This window comes from Salvelinus namaycush, unplaced genomic scaffold, assembly GCF_016432855.1.
Source record: "Salvelinus namaycush isolate Seneca unplaced genomic scaffold, SaNama_1.0 Scaffold510, whole genome shotgun sequence".
In the NCBI taxonomy this organism is placed as follows: Eukaryota; Metazoa; Chordata; class Actinopteri; order Salmoniformes; family Salmonidae; genus Salvelinus; species Salvelinus namaycush.
The window spans coordinates 81389-104925 of record NW_024061210.1 but is presented as its reverse complement, the minus strand read 5'-3'; the positions used below and the strand labels follow the sequence as shown (position 1 = coordinate 104925).

General features: G+C 39.8%; 1 protein-coding gene across 2 annotated transcripts; it reads left to right on the top strand.

Annotated features, from left to right (window-relative positions):
* Window positions 1-2606: 2606 nt before the first annotated feature.
* Window positions 2607-13992, top strand: hmgn6 (high mobility group nucleosome binding domain 6). Of its 2 annotated transcripts, none has more exons than XM_038986571.1 (6): window positions 2607-2755; window positions 3712-3738; window positions 3879-3908; window positions 9335-9388; window positions 10829-10948; window positions 12861-13992. In XM_038986571.1, the coding sequence occupies exons 1-6, from the start codon at window positions 2741-2743 to the stop codon at window positions 12906-12908; spliced, it is 294 nt and encodes a 97-aa protein (XP_038842499.1). In that variant the 5' UTR covers window positions 2607-2740; the 3' UTR covers window positions 12909-13992. The 2 variants fall into 2 exon arrangements, with proteins under 2 accessions (XP_038842499.1, XP_038842498.1); XM_038986570.1 differs by having other exon boundaries at window positions 3709-3738.
* The last annotated feature ends 9545 nt before the right edge of the window (window positions 13993-23537 follow it).

Sequence of the window (23537 nt, the reverse complement as noted above, 5' to 3'; positions counted from 1 at the left end):
TTTCACTGTAAGGTCTACACCTCTTGTATTCAGCATTTCACTGTAAGGTCTACTACACCTGTTGTATTCAGCATTTCACTGTAAGGTCTACTACACCTGTTGTATTCAGCATTTCCCTGTAAGGTCTACTACACCTGTTGTATTCAGCATTTCACTGTAAGGTCTACTACACCTGTTGTATTCAGCATTACACTGTGAGGTCTACTACACCTGTTGTATTCAGCATTTCACTGTAAGGTCTACTACACCTGTTGTATTCAGCATTTCACTGTGAGGTCTACTACACCTGTTGTATTCAGCATTTCACTGTAAGGTCTACTACACCTGTTGTATTCGTCATTTCACTGTGAGGTCTACTACACCTGTTGTATTCAGCATTTCACTGTAAGGTCTACTACACCTGTTGTATTCGTCATTTCACTGTAAGGTCTACTACACCTGTTGTATTCAGCATTTCACTGTGAGGTCTACTACACCTGTTATATTCAGCATTTCACTGTAAGGTCTACACTTGTTGTATTCGGTGCATGTGACAACGTTTGATTTTGATTTGAACTAAGTGTTTATTATTATATATATTATATATTATTATTGTACTAATACTCATGAGTTCTTGTTGTTGTGGGTTTGTTTTTGCTTAAACCAACAACCAACAGCTGCAGCAATTCTATTGGAGTTGTCCCCGAGGCTCCATGAGGCGAGGTCGAGGAAGGCTGAGTCTGAGGCTGTACTGACAGTCTCACCTTACAAACATCAACAATAAGAAAATACAGAGAGTAAAAAAACAAAGCAGGTTCTTCCAAAAAAGATTGTCTCAAAGAAGGTTGTTGCAACACAAGCCACATCAGCCACCAAAGAATGGGATGCGGAGTGTCTTTTTTGAGAGGAGCTAGTTTCAGTCACTGGTGGGGACTGGATTACGTGTGACCAGGAGGTGGGCTCATGAGTTGTGCTCCAATTTGACTGGGGATAGCTTCATTTGTGACCTATGTACAAATTAGACTTGTGCAATAGCAGAGCATAAGAGTTGCCACATCAATGTTACACTGAATAAATAGTTAAGTTACTAGTTATTGTTATTAAATGTTATATTCCAATGTTATTAGTCATATTCCAATATTATATTCCAATTAATATTGTTTTTATGAATTAAAAACAACAATTGAAAACCTTTATCTCCTGAATGTCATTTTAAAGACTGCTGGGATTTAAAATCTTGCATTATTCAAATCATATTTAGTGCAATTGTACATAATGGAAAACACATGTTTACATTTCCAAAGCAAGTGAAACAGATAATAAAAAAATACACTTACAAAAGTTCCAAAAGAATAAGGACATTTCAAATGTCATATTAGGTGTATATACAGTGTTGTAATGATGTGCAAATAGTTAAAGTACAAAAGGGAAAATAAATCAACATAAATATAGCGTGTATTTACAGTGGTGTTATTTCACTCTCTCGTTGAATCATGTCACCGTGACTTAATCAGTGGCAAAAAGTCGACCACGGACTCGACAGCCTTAAAAGCGTGGATATCGAGTCAGGAACTGTAACTTTCAAGAGAGTCTGTCCAGTCAATGTGATGTCTATTTTCACCGTCTGACCTAATTCAACGTTCAGCTCCATTTTGTGTCTGAATGCAACAATGTATCAAGAAGTCGCAGCGTAGCATCCATTACAATGACGTCATAATCGAACCCCAGTTACAGTTGGTTACAATGTCGCACCAGGTGACGGTCAAAGGGCGTCTCAGAGCGCCCTCCAGTGGCATACTTGAAACACTGCATCCCCACTTACAATACCGGTACATCTGGCCCTTTGGGGATTTTAGTCCAGTTAGAGATAATGGATGTGAATTACAATAGTTAATAGAAGCATATAATGTAAGGATAGTTTGTTACATTTGAAGGTGATCCTTCATATTCCGCCCTTTCTATTTCTATTCGGTGTGTCTGAGAGAGAGGAAAACTGAGGATGTTTTAGTGAGGTGTGCCGTCTGTCCTCGGCCGCCAGGGGTGCAAGGAGACCAGCCCATTCATCACACTGGGCTTTGTAGCTGAAGCCACCTACAGGCGCCCGGACGACGCGACGTATGCATTCCCTCTCCTCAGATGAATTTAGAAAAGCCGACCAACAAAAATGTGTCGAGCAAGAAGGGCGCCATGTTGGCCACAAGCACGAAGCCAAATGTTGATGTATTTTTCGTCTTATTTTGGGCAGAAGTTAAAATGGTGTAGTAGATGGTGACTTGCCTAGTTAAACAAAGGTTAATTAAAAATAAAATAAATAAAAAGACAGTCGTTCTATGATGCTTGGAATAGAGGGAGATAATTTTCTTTGAGTTCCATTGAAATAAGACATAAATGAAACACAACCTCTAGACCCCATCAAATCATGTTATCTGTCCGCACGTACTAATCAAGCGCTCGCTATTCTTTCAAGGCTCTTCTTCCCTCGCTTTGCTAGAAGCACTTCGCGCGTAAAGAACATCACCGGTTCCCAAATTCTCCGTGTTCTGCAGCTGCGAATAGCGCTCCGTAATTGGCGGAGAGCACATCAATCATGCGTTGAGCCGCACCCCTCCCCCCATTCAGCCAGTCTGGTGGCTGTTCCTGTGTGTTTACTACACGGACCACGCAGCAGCAGACACTTGGCTTCACATGCACCCAACTCACAACAGCTAGCTAGCTAAACACTTTATAGTTCCATCTGAAAGAGAATCGACAAGAATACAACATGCCCAAGAGAAAGGTACGTAGTTTGGGGACTATTTAGAGAGGATTGTGAAATAAGAAAAGCAGGTAGCTATTGATAGCGTGCAAATGAATGTAGAGAGCCATCCCTTCTCCAACGATTAGTTAATTATAAACCTATTTCTTTTGAGAATTTACGGTATTTATTTGGAGGGTATTTTCTAAAAATAATATGTATTTTTTTGTGTGTTTTAAATGAATATTTTTCTGATTGCTTGTGGGCTTAAAAGGCTGCTTTCCCCCCGGCAGTCGCTGTCCTTTGGGAAGCCAGAAGTCGCTCTCTGTCTCCATGTAGTTAAAGCACAACCAGCAGCCATGCTTTGCAGCCCAAGTCTTCCTCTCTTCTTCGACCTACCGAACAGAAACGCTTCAGTTACCGCCATTTTCCCCTCAATCCGCGCAAAATGGCCCCGAGAATTCTCGTTCGTATCTCTAGTTTCAATTCTGATCGTTAAAAGATGCAATCGTCGTCGTATTTCGATATAAATGTATATTTTTTCTCTTTGTTCATAGTCCCAGGTGGCTGCAGTGTCGTGTCTCTACCGGCGGGCGGCGCTGCGGAGGCGTAACTCTGCTCCTCCCTCTTGATCATCTCGTCCCGCGCGACTTTTCAAATCCTGCCTGAGCTCATAGAAAGAAGAGAGAGATGGAGAGAGTGGAGAAAGAGACACAGATACTTTAGGACCCCAACTTTCACTGTTACTGCTCCCAAAACATATAAACTGTTAACAAAACTCAAATATTACATTACACTTCAATCTAATGGGTCTGAAAACACGTTTATTTTAACATTATCTATGACATTTTTACTTTTTTCTTGAAATTGAAAAGTTATCTGGGGCCTTCCCTGACAGTTCATAAATGTGTAATTTGAGTCACCGTAGACCGTTGCCTGTTCTTATAGAGAAGTGTTTTTGTGATAAAAGTTGTTTATTTATTGTTTGTCCTCAGCAGGGAGCCGCTGGAGACGCCAAGGAGGAGGTGAGGCTGACTCAACACTGTTACCTCAACTACAACTCATCACTTATAATTACTATTATTTATCAGCTCAGTTTCAACATAGTTGGTCTCTGACAGCGTGTGTGTTTCCTGTGGTGACATGTTTCCTGTTCCTGTTGCAGCCCCAGAGGAGATCCGCCCGGTTATCAGCGGTGAGACCAGCTACGATACAGACATTATAAACTACCTTATGACGTATCATTTAACCTATACATCAGTTTTTACACATCTATATCCTCTTATTACAGCTTATAGCACATTTATAGACTATAATTAAGCTTACAACACATCATACAACCACTATACCACCTTATAACACATCATACAACCACTATACCACCTTATAACACATCATACAACCACTATACCACCTTACAACACATCATACAACCACTATACCACCTTATAACACATCATACAACCACTATACCACCTTATAACACATCAAATACCACTATACCACCTTATAACACATCAAATACCACTATACCACCTTATAACACATCAAATACCACTATACCACCTTATAACACATCAAATACCACTATAACACATCATACAACCACTATACCACCTTATAACACATCAAATACCACTATACCACCTTATAACACATCACATACCACTATACCACCTTATAACACATCATACAACCACTATACCACCTTATAACACATCACATACCACTATACCACCTTATAACACATCATACAACCACTATACCACCTTATAACACATCATACAACCACTATACCACCTTATAACACATCATACAACCACTATACCACCTTACAACACATCATACAACCACTATACCACCTTATAACACATCATACAGCCACTATACCACCTTATAACACATCATACAACCACTATACCACCTTATAACACATCACATACCACTATACCACCTTATAACACATCATACAACCACTATACCACCTTATACCACATCAAATACCACTATAACACATCATACAACCACTATACCACCTTATAACACATCAAATACCACTATACCACCTTATAACACATCATACAACCACTATACCACCTTATAACACATCATACAACCACTATACCACCTTATAACACATCATACAACCACTATACCACCTTATAACACATCATACAACCACTATACCACCTTACAACACATCATACAACCACTATACCACCTTATAACACATCATACAACCACTATACCACCTTATAACACATCATACAACCACTATACCACCTTATAACACATCATACAACCACTATACCACCTTATAACACATCATACAACCACTATACCACCTTATAACACATCAAATACCACTATACCACCTTATAACACATCATACAACCACTATACCACCTTATAACACATCAAATACCACTATACCACCTTGTAACACATCAAATACCACTATACCACCTTATAACACATCATACAACCACTATACCACCTTATAACACATCATACAACCACTATACCACCTTATAACACATCATACAACCACTATACCACCTTATAACACATCAAATACCACTATACCACCTTATAACACATCATACAACCACTATACCACCTTATAACACATCAAATACCACTATACCACCTTGTAACACATCAAATACCACTATACCACCTTATAACACATCAAATACCACCTTATAACACATCATACAACCACTATACCACCTTATAACACATCAAATACCACCTTATAACACATCATACAACCACTATACCACCTTACAACCCATCAAATACCACGATACCACCTTATAACACATCATACAACCACTATACCACCTTATAACACATCATACAACCACTATACCACCTTATAACACATCATACAACCACTATACCACCTTATAACACATCAAATACCACTATACCACCTTACAACACATCAAATACCACTATACCACCTTATAACACATCGAATACCACCTTATAACACATCATACAACCACTATACCACCTTATAACACATCAAATACCACTATACCACCTTATAACACATCATACAACCACTATACCACCTTATAACACATCAAATACCACTATACCACCTTATAACACATCATACAACCACTATACCACCTTACAACACATCAAATACCACTATACCACCTTATAACACATCATACAACCACTATACCACCTTATAACACATCATACAACCACTATATGACAAATAACACAACCTCAGCTACAATCACCATACAATCATATTACACACGTAGTATCACTATATACATATATATAGGTAATTACACACGTAGTATCACTATATACATATATATATGTAATTACACACGTAGTATCACTATATATATAGGTAATTACACACGTAGTATCACTATATACATATATATATATATATATATATATAGGTAATTACACACGTAGTATCACTATATACATATATATATATAGGTAATTACACACGTAGTATCACTATATATATAGGTAATTACACACGTAGTATCACTATATACATATATATATAGGTAATTACACACGTAGTATCACTATATATATATATATAGGTAATTACACACGTAGTATCACTATATACAGCAGGTAATTACACACGTAGTATCACTATATACATATATATATAGGTAATTACACACTTGGTATCACTATATACATATATATAGGTAATTACACACGTAGTATCACTATATATATATATATAGGTAATTACACACATAGTATCACTATATACATATATATATATATAGGTAATTACACACGTAGTATCACTATATATATAGGTAATTACACATGTAGTATCACTATATATATAGGTAATTACACACGTAGTATCACTATATACATATATATATAGGTAATTACACACGTAGTATCACTATATATATAGGTAATTACACACGTCGTATCACTATATATATAGGTAATTACACACATAGTATCACTATATATATAGGTAATTACACACGTAGTATCACTATATACATATATATATATATAGGTAATTACACACGTAGTATCACTATATATATAGGTAATTACACACGTAGTATCACTATATATAGGTAATTACACACGTAGTATCACTATATATATATAGGTAATTACACACGTAGTATCACTATATACATATATATATATAGGTAATTACACACGTAGTATCACTATATACATATATATATATAGGTAATTATACAGGTAGTATCACTATATATATATATATATAGGTAATTACACACGTAGTATCACTATATACATATATATATATATAGGTAATTACACACGTAGTATCACTATATATATAGGTAATTACACACGTAGTATCACTATATATATAGGTAATTACACACGTAGTATCACTATATATATATATAGGTAATTACACACGTAGTATCACTATATATATATATAGGTAATTACACACGTAGTTTTTTTTTTATTTTACCTTTATTTAACTAGGCAAGTCAGTTAAGAACAAATTCTTATTTTCAATGACGGCCTAGGAACAGTGGGTTAACTGCCTGTTCAGGGGCAGAACGACAGATTTGTACCTTGTCAGCTCGGGGATTTGAACTTGCAACCTTTCGATTACTAGTCCAACGCTCTAACCACTAGGCTACCCTGCCGCCCCAGTAGTATCACTATATATAGGTAATTATACAGGTAGTATCACTATATATATATATATATAGGTAATTACACACGTAGTATCACTATATACATATATATATATATAGGTAATTACACACGTAGTATCACTATATATATAGGTAATTACACACGTAGTATCACTATATATATAGGTAATTACACACGTAGTATCACTATATATATATATAGGTAATTACACACGTATCACTATATATATATATATATATATATATAGGTAATTACACACGTAGTATCACTATATATATATATATATAGGTAATTATACACGTAGTATCACTATATATATATATATATAGGTAATTATACACGTAGTATCACTATATACATATATATATATAGGTAATTACACACGTAGTATCACTATATACATATATATATAGGTAATTACACACGTAGTATCACTATATACATATATATATAGGTAATTACACACGTAGTATCACTATATACATATATATATATAGGTAATTACACACGTAGTATCACTATATACATATATATATAGGTAATTACACACGTAGTATCACTATATACATATATATATATGTAATTACACACGTAGTATCACTATATATATAGGTAATTACACACGTAGTATCACTATATACATATATATATATATAGGTAATTACACACGTAGTATCACTATATACATATATATATATAGGTAATTACACACGTAGTATCACTATATATATAGGTAATTACACACGTAGTATCACTATATACATATATATATAGGTAATTACACACGTAGTATCACTATATATATATATATATAGGTAATTACACACGTAGTATCACTATATACAGCAGGTAATTACACACGTAGTATCACTATATACATATATATATAGGTAATTACACACTTGGTATCACTATATACATATATATAGGTAATTACACACGTAGTATCACTATATATATAGGTAATTACACACGTAGTATCACTATATATATATAGGTAATTACACACGTAGTATCACTATATACAGCAGGTAATTACACACGTAGTATCACTATATACATATATATATATAGGTAATTACACACGTAGTATCACTATATATATATAGGTAATTACACACGTAGTATCACTATATACATATATATATATAGGTAATTACACACGTAGTATCACTATGTACATATATATATATATATATATATATATAGGTAATTACACACGTAGTATCACTATATACAGCGGGTAATTACACACGTAGTATCACTATATACATATATATATATAGGTAATTACACACGTATCACTATATATATAGGTAATTACACACGTAGTATCACTATATACATATATATATATATATAGGTAATTATACATGTAGTATCACTATATATATATATATATATATATAGGTAATTATACACGTAGTATCCCTATATATATATATATATATATATATATAGCTAATTACACACGTAGTATCACTATATATATATATATAGGTAATTACACACGTAGTATCACTATATACAGCAGGTAATTACACACGTAGTATCACTATATATATATATTTAGATCTGAAGCCCTAGCTCCTATTGGTCGGTAGATCTGAAGCCTTAGCATCTATTGGTCGGTAGATCTGAAGCCCTAGCATCTATTGGTCGGTAGATCTGAAGCCCAAGCATCTATTGGTCGGTAGATCTGAAGCCCTAGCTCCTATTGGTCGGTAGATCTGAAGCCCTAGCTCCTATTGGTCGGTAGATCTGAAGCCCTAGCTCCTATTGGTCGGTAGATCTGAAGCCCTAGCTCCTATTGGTCGGTAGATCTGAAGCCCTAGCTCCTATTGGTCGGTAGATCTGAAGCCCTAGCTCCTATTGGTCGGTAGAACTAGGAATGATCAGTGGTTGTAGAACACATGAGACTGATGTTTGTTCTCTCTCCAGAAACCAGCCCCAGCCAAGACTGAACCCAAGGCCAAGAAGGAGAAACCAGCAAAGGTAAGAGAACAGAACTACAAACCCCAAGGCTGCACATAATAGAACTACAAACTCTAGAGCAATCACACAACAGAACTACAAACCCCAAGGCTGCACATAATAGAACTACAAACTCTAGAGCGATCACACAACAGAACTACAAACCCCAAGGCTGCACATAATAGAACTACAAACTCTAGAGCAATCACACAACAGAACTACAAACCCCAAGGCTGCACATAATAGAACTACAAACTCTAGAGCAATCACACAACAGAACTACAAACCCCAAGGCTGCACATAATAGAACTACAAACTCTAGAGCAATCACACAACAGAACTACAAACCCCAAGGCTGCACATAATAGAACTACAAACTCTAGAGCAATCACACAACAGAACTACAAACCCCAAGCCTGCACATAATAGAACTACAAACTCTAGAACCATCAAACGGAACAAAAGACTAGAACATCGCATTACAGAACTACAAATCCCAGAATCATCACAAAAGACAGAACTACAAACCCCTCCCCAGAAAGAGAAGGCATACATATGAACATAGTATACAGTGCCTTTGGAGAGAGGGAGTGTTCAGACCACTTCATTTCCCTCCCACATTTTGTTCAGTTACAGCCTTATTCTAAAATGGGCACAAAAATACATACATCCTCATCAATCTACACACAATACCCCATAATGACAAAGCAAAAACAGGTTTTTAGATTTTTTTTTGCAAATGTTTTAAAGCTGGCCGCCTGGCCAAACTGAGCAATCTGGGGAGAAGGGTCTTGGTCAGGGAGGTGACCAAGAACCCGATGGTCACTCTGTCAGAGATCCAGAGTTCCTCTGTGGAGATGGGAGAACCTTCCAGAAGGACAACCATCTCTGCAGCACTCCACCAATCAGGCCTTTATGGTAGAGTGGCCAGACGGAAGCCACTCCTCAGTAAAATGCACCTAAAGACTCTGACCATGAAAAAACAAGATCCGCTGGTCTGATGAAACCAAGATTGAACTCTTTGGTCTGAATGCCAAGCGTCACGCCGGGACGAAAGCTGGGACCATCCCTACGGTGAAGCATGGTGGTGAAAACCTGCTCCAGAGCGCTCAGGACCTCGGACTGGGTCGAATGTTCACCTTCCAACAGGACATTGACCCTAAGCACACAGCCAAGACAACGCAGGAGTGGCTTCAGGACAAGTCTATGAATGTCCTTGAGTGGCCCAGCCAGAGCCCGGACTTGAAACCAATCAAACATCTCTGGAGAAAATTTATAAAAAACAGTTTTTGCTTTGTCAATATGGAGTTTTGTGCGTAGATTGAGGGGGGGGGGGGGGGAACGATTTAATCCATTTTAGAATAAGGCTGTAACCTAAAATGTGGAAAAAGTCAAGAGGTCTGAATAGTTTCCGAAGGCACTGTAGATAAAGATAATGTCTGTCATCCCCCCCCCATCCAGAAAGAGAAGGCTGTGAACGACAAGAAGGAGGAGAAGAAAACTAAGAAGGCAGCAGCGAAGGAGAACGCAGAGGCCGCTGAGGAGAACCACTCTGAGAACGGAGACGCCAAGACCAACCAGGTAATATACATTACTATACTGGACATTTTTTACCTTTGAGTCATTTAGCAGTTGCTCTTATCCAGAGTGCACACATCTTCATACTGGTCCCTCGTGGGAATTGAACCCACAACCCTGGTGTTGCAAGTGCCATGCTCTACCAACTGAGCAAAGGAAGACTACAGTACTATATACTGCTATACTATATACCACAGTACTATATACTACTGTACTATATACTACTATACTGTATAATACTGTACACTACTATACTGTATAATACTGTGCTGTACACTACTATACTGTATAATACTGTACTGTACACTACTATACTGTATAATAATGTACTGTACACTACTATACTACTGTACTGTGCACTACTATATACTAATGTACTGTGCACTAATGTACTGTATACTATATACTACTATACTGTACTGTGCACTACTATACTGTACTGTATACTACTGTACTGTGCACTACTATACTGTATACTACTATATACTACTATATTGTACTGTACACTACTATACTGTATACTATATACTACTATATTGTACTGTGCACTACTATACTGTATTGTATACTACTGTACTGTGCACTACTATACTGTATACTATACTGTACACTACTATACTGTGCTGTACACTACTATACTGTACTGTATATTACTGTACTGTATACTACTATTCACCACTATACTGTACATGACTATACACTACTACGGTATATACTACTATAATATACACTACTATAAACTACTATACTATGGGCTCCCGAGTGGCGCAGCCGTAGCATCTCAGTGCTAGAGGCGTCACTACAGACCCTGGTTCGATTCCAGGCTGTATCACAACCGGCTGTGATTGGGAGTCCCATAGGGCGGCGCACAATTGGCCCAGCGTCGTCAGGGTTTGGCCGGGCTAGGCCGTCATTGTAAATAATAAATTGTTCATAACTGACTTGCCTAGTTAAATAAAGGTTAAATAAAAATACTACTATACTGTACATTACTATACATAAGACAGGTCATAGACATTTGATGGTCATTAACAGGTATAGAGAGACATAAGACAGGTCATAGACATTTGATGGTCATTAACAGGTATAGAGAGACATAAGACAGGTCATAGACATTTGATGGTCATTAACAGGTATAGAGAGACATAAGACAGGTCATAGACATTTGATGGTCATTAACAGGTATAGAGAGACATAAGACAGGTCATAGACATTTGATGGTCATTAACAGGTATAGAGAGACATAAGACAGGTCATAGACATTTGATGGTCATTAACAGGTATAGAGAGACATAAGACAGGTCATAGACATTTGATGGTCATTAACAGGTATAGAGAGACATAAGACAGGTCAGACAGACATTTGATGGTCATTAACAGGTATAGAGAGACACAAGACAGGTCATAGACATTTGATGGTCATTAACAGGTATAGAGAGACACAAGACAGGTCATAGACATTTGATGGTCATTAACAGGTATAGAGAGACATAAGACAGGTCATAGACATTTGATGGTCATTAACAGGTATAGAGAGACATAAGACAGGTCATAGACATTTGAGGGTCATTAACAGGTATAGAGAGACATAAGACAGGTCATAGACATTTGATGGTCATTAACAGGTATAGAGAGACATAAGACAGGTCAGACAGACATTTGATGGTCATTAACAGGTATAGAGAGACATAAGACAGTCATTGCAGACATAAAGGAGTATAGATGTATCTAGAGACCGAGTCCTAGGAGGAACTAGAAAGACGTCCTGGACTGTAGAGGACATAAGGCTGGTCATAAAGGGACATTAGAAGACATTGGTCAGCTTGATGGCAGAGATGAGCTCCTGTTTTAGGATGAGAAACTACCAGCAGGAATGTCAGGTTGTTCTACTGACCTCTAACCTCTGACCCTGCAGATGGACGATGCTCCCGAGGCGGAGAAGGAGGAAGCCAAGTCTGAGTAGCAACACTGCCGACCCCTGACCCCCCCCCCCCCCCCCCCAGCCTGCCCCAGTGTTCGTGGTCCCCCTCCAAGGCATATTGTTAACAGAGGAATATTTTTATCAGTGATTTTATAAGTATACTATCTACTGTCCGTACAGATTTTTAGCACAAAGCAAAGCTGAGTAATTTGCTGCAGATCTGCAGTGGTCATATCAACAAAGTGTCTGCAGGCAAGAGGAACACACTAAAGTCTTTTTTAATTAAACAGCATTTCATGATTGTGTAGGAAGCAAAGTGCGTCCCGTCCCATAGTGAGTTGTGTTCCCCTCCTCCACAGTCTCCTAGGGTTCTTATTCCTGGTTAATTAACTGTTTTGATCCCGTCTGTTCAGTGAGTTCCTTTTGCTTTGTCTAAATGTTCCTGTTTTTACATGAAACGTGTTGAAAGTGTGTTGTCCAATGAGGAAGAGGATCATGAGAAAATTCCGGGCACAGTGACATGCATGTCTCCTAGACGACCCTGTAACAGTGACATGCATGTCTCCTAGGAGACCCTGTAACAGTGACATGCATGTCTCCTAGACGACCCTGTAACAGTGACATGCATGTCTCCTAGGAGACCCTGTAACAGTGACATGCATGTCTCCTAGACGACCCTGTAACAGTGACATGCATGTCTCCTAGGAGACCCTGTAACAGTGACATGCATGTCTCCTAGACGACCCTGTAACAGTGACATGCATGTCTCCTAGGAGACCCTGTAACAGTGACATGCATGTCTCCTAGGAGACCCTGTAACAGTGACATGCATGTCTCCTAGGAGACCCTGTAACAGTGACATGCATGTCTCCTAGGAGACCCTGTAACAGTGACATGCATGTCTCCTAGGAGACCCTGTAACAGTGACATGCATGTCTCCTAGGTGACCCAGTAACAGTGACATGTCTCCTAGGCGACTACAGCAGCCGTGTGCAACAGCTTTCCATCTTGCTGGTTTTCTAAACTGTTTTTTTGATAAGCGGTTCTCTGACGTGTGCAGGAGTCTCTGTCCCTCTGATGTTCTGGAATTCTCCAATAAAACAAGTCCTGTGAATTTTCCTCAAAACTTTGTTGAGTCTCTTACATCCATCGGGGTAGTTGGGTTTTAATTCAACTTTTATTCTGTTTGAAGGCTGTTATAGGTCTGTTGTGGCTTCAGTCACAGGTGTGAAACTAGCTCTTGACTAATCCAGAAGGAAAACTAGGGATGTTTTTTTCAGGAACATTAATCCTACTCCGGGATTCTCCATTCTCATGCCTTTTCAAATCTAATTTTATTGGTCACGTACACATATTTAGCAGATGTTATTGCGGGTGTAGGGAAATGCTTGGTTCTCCTAGGGTTCTGCCTTCGTCCTGGTTTATTACCTGTTCTCCTTGATGTGTGTTAGGTCCAGGACTAGGCCCGACAGTGTTAATGTTAACCACATTTCTCCTCACAGCTGCTCTGTTAAGGAAAATGCTCCACGGCACTGCATAGACACAGAAAAGCCTGGGTCGCAGGCTCAACACATTTATAACATGACTACCTCTGAGATAAATCTACCAACTTAAAAAAAAAGTGATACCTTTGATAGAAGCAATAAAAAGAGGGAAGGAAGAAAAGTATTGGAGGAGCTTCTTCTAAGAGCAGGCTCCATTTTGTCTCTTGTTGTGGAGAGTGTAGTTCTGTTTATGACCACTAGTTGTCAGCATTGTCCTGTATCCGCTGTGAGAGCAGAGGGCTAAGAGTTGGTGTGACAGCAGGCTTCTGTTCCAACCAAGCAATGACACCTGATGCAACTAATCATCAAATCCTGTTCATCAATGAGGAATGTATTTGTTGTGTGACTGCTTGGCTGGAGCAAAATCCTGCACCCACACTGACACAGGTGAGTTAAAATTAGGAAACCATATCCATAGAATTACTAGTTGGGGAAGCTACTCTGAAAATATAGTTGACCAATTACTTCCCACTGGAGGAAGTTAAGCTACGCTAAAGCTACCCTTAAAGATGTACTATGCAGAAAGGGGCCATTTCCTGTACTTTGCAGAAAGGGGCCATTTCCTGTACTATGCAGAAAGGGGCCATTTCCTGTACTATGCAGAAAGGGGCCATTTCCTGTACTATGCAGAAAGGGGCCATTTCCTGGTTGTTAAAATGCTAATAGTTCGCCTAATTTCAGTTTGACATAACAATCAGGTCTAGTATAGAGAATCATTGTACCATCGAAACCGCTGTGAAATATATTATAATTTTTTTCACCTTAATTTAAATATCTTTTACATAACCCAAAATATTTTGTTTGAAGCTGGTGTGCAAAACCGAAAGTAAAAGACACGAAACTTAAGAACGGGAAGCATAAAACTAGTGCACATAGAAAAGCTTTCTTAGTGTCCAACAAGCTTTCTCTGCCCTCAACCTTGTTCTGAACACCTCCTAAACAAAGGTCATGTGGTTTGGTAAGAAGAACGCCCCTCTCCCCACAGGTGTGATTACTACCTCTGAGGGTTTAGAGCTTGAGGTAGTCACCTCATACAGGTACCTGGGAGTATGGCTAGATGGTACACTGTCCTTCTCTCAGCACATATCAAAGCTACAGGCTAAAGTTAAATCTAGACTTGGTTTCCTCTATCGTAATCGCTCCTCTTTCGCCCCAAAGCCTTATCATCTACTAGAATACTTTCCATTAGCATCGTCGCTAACGGCGCACCGGTCATTTTGTCGGTTTCCTCTCTCGTAATCGCTCCTCTTTCACCCCAGCTGCCAAACTAACCCTGATTCAGATGACCCTCCTACCCATGCTAGATTACGGAGACATCATTTATAGATCGGCACGTTAGGTTGCTCTCGAGCGGCTAGATGTTCTTTACCAATCGGCCATCAGATTTGCCACCAATGTTCCCTATAGAACACATCACTGCACTCTGTACTCCTCTGTAAACTGGACATCTCTGTATAACCGTCACAAGACCCACTGGTTGATGCTTATTTATAAAACCCTCTTAGGACTCACTCCCCCTATCTGAGATATCTACTGCAGCCCTCATCCTCCACATACAACACCCGTTCTGCCAGTCACATTCTGTTAAAGGTCCCCAAAGCACACAGATCCCTGGGTCGCTCGTCTTTTCAGTTCGCTACAGCTAGCGACTGGAACGAGCTGCAACAAACACTCAAACTGGACAGTTTTATCTCCATCTCTTCATTCAAAGACTCAATCATGGACACTCTTACTGAGAGTTGTGGCTGCTTTGTGTGATGTATTGTTGTCTCTACCTTCTTGTGCTGTTGTCTGTGCCCAATAATGCTTGTACCATGTTGTGTTGCTGCCATGCTATGTTGTCTTAGTTCTCTCTATGTAGTGTTGCTACCATGCTGTGTTGTCATGTGTTGCTACCATGCTGTGTTGTCATGTGTTGCTACCATGCTGTGTTGTCATGTGTTGCTACCATGCTGTGTTGTCATGTGTTGCTACCATGCTGTGTTGTCATGTGTTGCTACCATGCTGTGTTGTCATGTGTTGCTACCATGCTGTGTTGTCATGTGTTGCTACCATGCTGTGTTGTCATGTGGTGCTACCATGCTGTGTTGTCATGTGTTGCTACCATGCTGTGTTGTCATGTGTTGCTACCATGCTGTGTTGTCATGTGTTGCTACCATGCTGTGTTGTCAAGTGTTGCTACCATGCTGTGTTGTCATGTGTTGCTGCCATGTTGTGTTGTCATGTGTTGCTACCATGCTGTGTTGTCACGTGTTGCTACCATGCTGTGTTGTCATGTGTTGCTACCATGCTGTGTTGTCACGTGTTGCTACCATGCTGTGTTGTCACGTGTTGCTACCATGCTGTGTTGTCATGTGTTGCTACCATGCTGTGTTGTCATGTGTTGCTACCATGCTGTGTTGTCATGTGTTGATACCATGCTGTGTTGTCATGTGTTGATACCATGCTGTGTTGTTGTCTTTGGTCTCTCTTTATGTGGTGTTGTGGTGCTACTTGCTACCATGTTGTGTTGTCATGTGTTGCTGCCATGCTGTGTTGTCACGTGTTGCTACCATGCTGTGTTGTCATGTGCTGCTACCGTGCTGTGTTGTCATATGTTGATACCGTGCTGTGTTGTTGTCTTAGGTCTCTCTTTATGTTGTGTTGTGGTGCTACTTGCTACCATGCTGTGTTGTCACGTGTTGCTGCCATGCTGTGTTGTCACGTGTTGCTACCATGCTGTGTTGTCACGTGTTGCTACCATGCTGTGTTGTCACGTGTTGCTACCATGCTGTGTTGTCATATGTTGATACCGTGCTGTGTTGTCATATGTTGATACCGTGCTGTGTTGTTGTCTTTGGTCTCTCTTTATGTTGTGTTGTGGTCTCTCTTGACGTGATGTGTGTTTTGTCCTATATTTTTATTTTATTTTTAATCCCAGCCCCGTCAGGAGGCCTTTTGGTAGGCCGTCATTGTAAATAGGAATTTGTTCTTAACTGACTTGCCTGGTTGAATAAAATAATAAACAACACTAATCCATCTATGTTATGGGAAACCACCAGAGAATGACAATGACAACACTAATCCATCTAAGTTATGGGAAACCATCAGAGAATGACAATGACAACACTAATCCATCTATGTTATGGGAAACCACTAGAGAATGTCAATGACAACACTAATCCATCTATGTTATGGGAAACCACCAGAGAATGACAACACTAATCCATCTATGTTATGGGAAACCATCAGAGAATGACAATGACAACACTAATCCATCTATGTTATGGGAAACCATCAGAGAATGACAATGACAACACTAATCCATCTATGTTATGGGAAACCATCAGAGAATGACAATGACAACACTAATCCATCTATGTTATGGGAAACCACCAGAGAATGACAATGACAACACTAATCCATCTATGTTATGGGAAACCACCAGAGAATGACAACACTAATCCATCTATGTTATGGGAAACCACCAGAGAATGACAACACTAATCCATCTATGTTATGGGAAACCATCAGAGAATGACAATGACAACACTAATCCATCTATGTTATGGGAAACCATCAGAGAATGACAACACTGATCCATCTATGTTATGGGAAACCACCAGAGAATGACAACACTAATCCATCTATGTTATGGGAAACCACCAGAGAATGACAACACTAATCCATCTATGTTATGGGAAACCACCAGAGAATGACAACACTAATCCATCTATGTTATGGGAAACCACCAGAGAATGACAACACTAATCCATCTATGTTATGGGAAACCACCAGAGAATATCAATGACAACACTAATCCATCTATGTTATGGGAAACCACCAGAGAATATCAATGACAACACTGATCCATCTATGTTATGGGAAACCATCAGAGAATGACAATGACAACACTAATCCATCTATGTTATGGGAAACCACCAGAGAATATCAATGACAACACTGATCCATCTATGTTATGGGAAACCACCAGAGAATGTCAATGACAACACTAATCCATCTATGTTATGGGAAACCACCAAAGCTTATTTGTGTGGCCTGATAATATATTGTAGTGCAAAAATATTTTTGTTTATGTCTGAACAAAGAAATCTGGAATTACAACTTTCTAATTTAGAACAGGGACCCAAACACCCATCCAAGGACAGAGTGGTCAGATGAAGCAGGTTTGCTATCACAGACTGGAACATGTTCCGGGATTCTTCCGACGGCATTGAGGAGTACACCACAGTCACTGGCTTTATCAATAAGTGCATCGAGGACGTCGTCCCCACAGTGACTGTACGTACATACCCCAACCAGAAGCCATGGATTACAGGCAACATTCGCGCTGAGCTAAAGGGTAGAGCTGCCGCTTTCAAGGTGCGGGACTCTAACCTGGAAGCTTACAAGAAATCCTGCTATGCCCTGCGACGAACCATCAAACAGGCAAAGCGTCAATACAGGGCTAAGATTGAATCGTACTACACCGGCTCCGACGCTCGTCTTATGTGGCAGGGCTTGCAAACTATTACAGACTACAAAGGGAAGCACAGCTGTGAGCTACCCAGTGACACGAGCCTACCAAACGAGCTAAATCACTTCTATGCTCTCTTCGAGGCAAGCAACACTGAGGCATGCATGTGAGCATCAGCTGTTTCAGACGACTGTGTGATCACGTTCTCCGTAGCCGACGTGAGTAAGACCTTTTAACAGGTCAACATACACAAGGCTGCGAGGCCAGACGGATTACCAGGACGTGTTCTCCGGGCATGTGCTGACCAACTGGCAGGTGTCTTCACTGACATTTTCAACATGTCCCTGATTGAGTCTATAATACCAACATGTTTCAAGCAGACCACCATAGACCCTGTGCCCAAGAACACAAAGGCAACATGCCTAAATGACTACAGACCCGTAGCACTCACGTCCGTAGCCATGAAGTGCTTTGAAAGGTTGGTAATGGCTCACATCAACACCATTATCCCAGGAACCCTAGACCCACTCCAATTTGCATACCGCACAAACAGATCCACAGATGATGCCATCTCTATTGCACTCCACACTGCCCTTTCCCACCTGGACAAAAGGAACACCTATGTGAGAATGCTATTCATTGACTACAGCTCAGCGTTCAACACCATAGTGCCTTCAAAGCTCATCACTAAGCTAAGGATCCTAAACACCTCCCTCTGCAACTGGATCCTGGACTTCCTGACGGGCCGCCCCCAGGTGGTGAGGGTAGGTAGAAACACATCTGCCACGCTGATCCTCAACACTGGAGCTCCCCAGGGGTGCGTGCTCAGTCCCCTCCTGTACTCCCTGTTCACACCCGACTGCGTGGCCAGGCACGACTCCAACACCATCATTAAGTTTGCAGACGACGAGACAGCCTATAGGGAGGAGGTCAGAGACCTGGCCGTGTGGTGCCAGAATACAATCTATCCCTCAACGTAACCAAGACTAAGGAGATGATTGTGGACTACAGGAAAAGGAGGACTGAGCACGCCCCCATTCTCATCGACGGGGCTGTAGTGGAGCAGGTTGAGAGCTTCAAGTTCCTCGGTGTCCACATCACCAACAAACTAGAATGGTCCAAACACACCAAGACAGTCGTGAAGAGGGCACAACAAAGCCTATTCCCCCTCAGGAAACTAAAAAGATTTGACATGGGTCTTGAGATCCTCAAAAGGTTCTACAGCCGCAACAGCGAGAGCATCCTGACTGGTTGCATCACTGCCTTGTACGGCAATTGGTCGGCCTCCGACCGCAAGGCACTACAGAGGGTAGTGCGTACGGCCCAGTACGTCACTGGGGCTAAGCTGCCTGCCATCCAGGACCTCTACACCAGGCAGTGTCAGAGGAAGCCCCTAAAAATTGCCAAAGACCCCAGCCACCCCAGTCATAGACTGTTCTCTCTACTACCGCATGGCAAGCAGTACCGGAGTGCCAAGTCTTGGACAAAAAGGCTTCTCAACAGTTTTTACCCCCAAGCCATAAGACTCCTGAACAGGTAATCTAATGGCTACCCGGACTATTTGCATTGTGTGCCCCCCAACCCCTCTTTGACGCTGCTGCTACTCTCTGTTTATCATATATGCATAGTCACTTTAACTATACATTCATGTACATACTACCTCAATTGGGCCGACCAACCAGTGCTTCCGCACAGTGGTTACCCGGGCTATCTGCATTGTGTCCCGCCACCCACCACCCGCCAACCCCTATTTTACGCTACTGCTACTCTCTGTTCATCATATATGCATAGTCACTTTAACCATATCTACATGTACATACTACCTCAATCAGCTTGACTAACTGGTGTCTGTATGTAGCCTCGCTACTTTTATAGCCTTGCTACTGTATATAGCCTCGCTACTGTATATAGCCTCTCTACTGTATATAGCCTCTCTACTGTATATAGCCTCTCCACTGTATATAGCCTCTCTACTGTTTATAGCCTCTCTACTGTATATAGCCTCGCTACTGTATATAGCCTGTCTTTTTACTGTTTTATTTCTTTACTTACCTATTGTTCACCTAACACCTTTTTTGCACTATTGGTTAGAGCCTGTAAGTAAGCATTTCACTGTAAGGTTTACACCTGTTATACTCGACGCAAGTGACAAATAAACATTAGATTTGATTTGAACTGAAAGAAATTGATGGTGGCAAGGACAGCTTAACACACTGCTCTCTCAAAGAGCAGAAAAAAAGCTATTCAGTAGTAGACAAATTATATGAGCATGGTACTACATCTGGAAGTCTCTTAGTTTATCTATGAACATGGTACTACATCTGGAAGTCTCTTAGTTTATCTATGAGCATGGTACTACATCTGGAAGTCTCTTAGTTTATCTATGAGCATGGTACTACATCTGGAAGTCTCTTAGTTTATCTATGAGCATGGTACTACATCTGGAAGTCTCTTAGTTTATCTATGAGCATGGTACTACATCTGGAAGTCTCTTAGTTTATCTATGAGCATGGTACTACATCTGGAAGTCTCTTAGTTTATCTATGAGCATGGTACTACATCTGGAAGTCTCTTAGTTTATCTATGAGCATGATACTACATCTGGAAGTCTCTTAGTTTATCTATGAGCATGGTACTACATCTGGAAGTCTCTTAGTTTATCTATGAGCATGGTACTACATCTGGAAGTCTCTTAGTTTATCTATGAGCATGGTACTACATCTGGAAGTCTCTTAGTTTATCTATGAGCATGGTACTACATCTGGAAGTCTCTTAGTTTATCTATGAGCATGGTACTACATCTGGAAGTCTCTTAGTTTATCTATGAGCATGGTACTACATCTGGAAGTCTCTTAGTTTATCTATGAGCATGGTACTACATCTGGAAGTCTCTTAGTTTATCTATGAGCATGGTACTACATCTGGAAGTCTCTTAGTTTATCTATGAGCATGGTACTACATCTGGAAGTCTCTTAGTTTATCTATGAGCATGGTACTACATCTGGAAGTCTCTTAGTTTATCTATGAGCATGGTACTACATCTGGAAGTCTCTTAGTTTATCTATGAGCATGGTACTACATCTGGAAGTCTCTTAGTTTATCTATGAGCATGGTACTACATCTGGAAGTCTCTTAGTTTATCTATGAGCATGGTACTACATCTGGAAGTCTCTTAGTTTATCTATGAACATGGTACTACATCTGGAAGTCTCTTAGTTTATCTATGAGCATGGTACTACATCTGGAAGTCTCTTAGTTTATCTATGAGCATGGTACTACATCTGGAAGTCTCTTAGTTTATCTATGAGCATGGTACTACATCTGGAAGTCTCTTAGTTTATATATGAGCATGGTACTACATCTGGAAGTCTCTTAGTTTATCTATGAGCATGGTACTACATCTGGAAGTCTCTTAGTTTATCTATGAGCATGGTACTACATCTGGAAGTCTCTTAGTTTATCTATGAGCATGGTACTACATCTGGAAGTCTCTTAGTGTATCTATGAGCATGGTACTACATCTGGAAGTCTCTTAGTTTATCTATGAGCATGGTACTACATCTGGAAGTCTCTTAGTTTATCTATGAGCATGGTACTACATCTGGAAGTCTCTTAGTTTATCTATGAGCATGGTACTACATCTGGAAGTCTCTTAGTTTATCTATGAGCATGGTACTACATCTGGAAGTCTCTTAGTTTATCTATGAGCATGGTACTACATCTGGAAGTCTCTTAGTTTATCTATGAGCATGGTACTACATCTGGAAGTCTCTTAGTTTATCTATGAGCAAGGTACTACATCTGGAAGTCTCTTAGTTTATCTATGAGCATGGTACTACATCTGGAAGTCTCTTAGCTAATCTATGAGCATGGTACTACATCTGGAAGTCTCTTAGTTTATCTATGAGCATGGTACTACATCTGGAAGTCTCTTAGTTTATCTATGAGCATGGTACTACATCTGGAAGTCTCTTAGTTTATCTATGAGCATGGTACTACATCTGGAAGTCTCTTAGTTTATCTATGAGCATGGTACTACATCGGGAAGTCTCTTAGTTTATCTATGAGCATGGTACTACATCTGGAAGTCTCTTAGTTTATCTATGAGCATGGTACTACATCTGGAAGTTTCTTAGTTTATCTATGAGCATGGTACTACATCTGGAAGTCTCTTAGTTTATCTATGAGCATGGTACTACATCTGGAAGTCTCTTAGTTTATCTATGAGCATGGTACTACATCTGGAAGTCTCTTAGTTTATCTATGAGCATGGTACTACATCTGGAAGTCTCTTAGTTTATCTATGAGCATGGTACTACATCTGGAAGTCTCTTAGTTTATCTATGAGCATGGTACTACATCTGGAAGTCTCTTAGTTTATCTATGAGCATGGTACTACATCTGGAAGTCTCTTAGTTTATCTATGAGCATGGTACTACATCTGGAAGTCTCTTAGTTTATCTATGAGCATGGTACTACATCTGGAAGTCTCTTAGTTTATCTATGAGCATGGTACTACATCTGGAAGTCTCTTAGTTTATCTATGAGCATGGTACTACATCTGGAAGTCTCTTAGTTTATCTATGAGCATGGTACTACATCTGGAAGTCTCTTAGTTTATCTATGAGCATGGTACTACATCGGGAAGTCTCTTAGTTTATCTATGAGCAT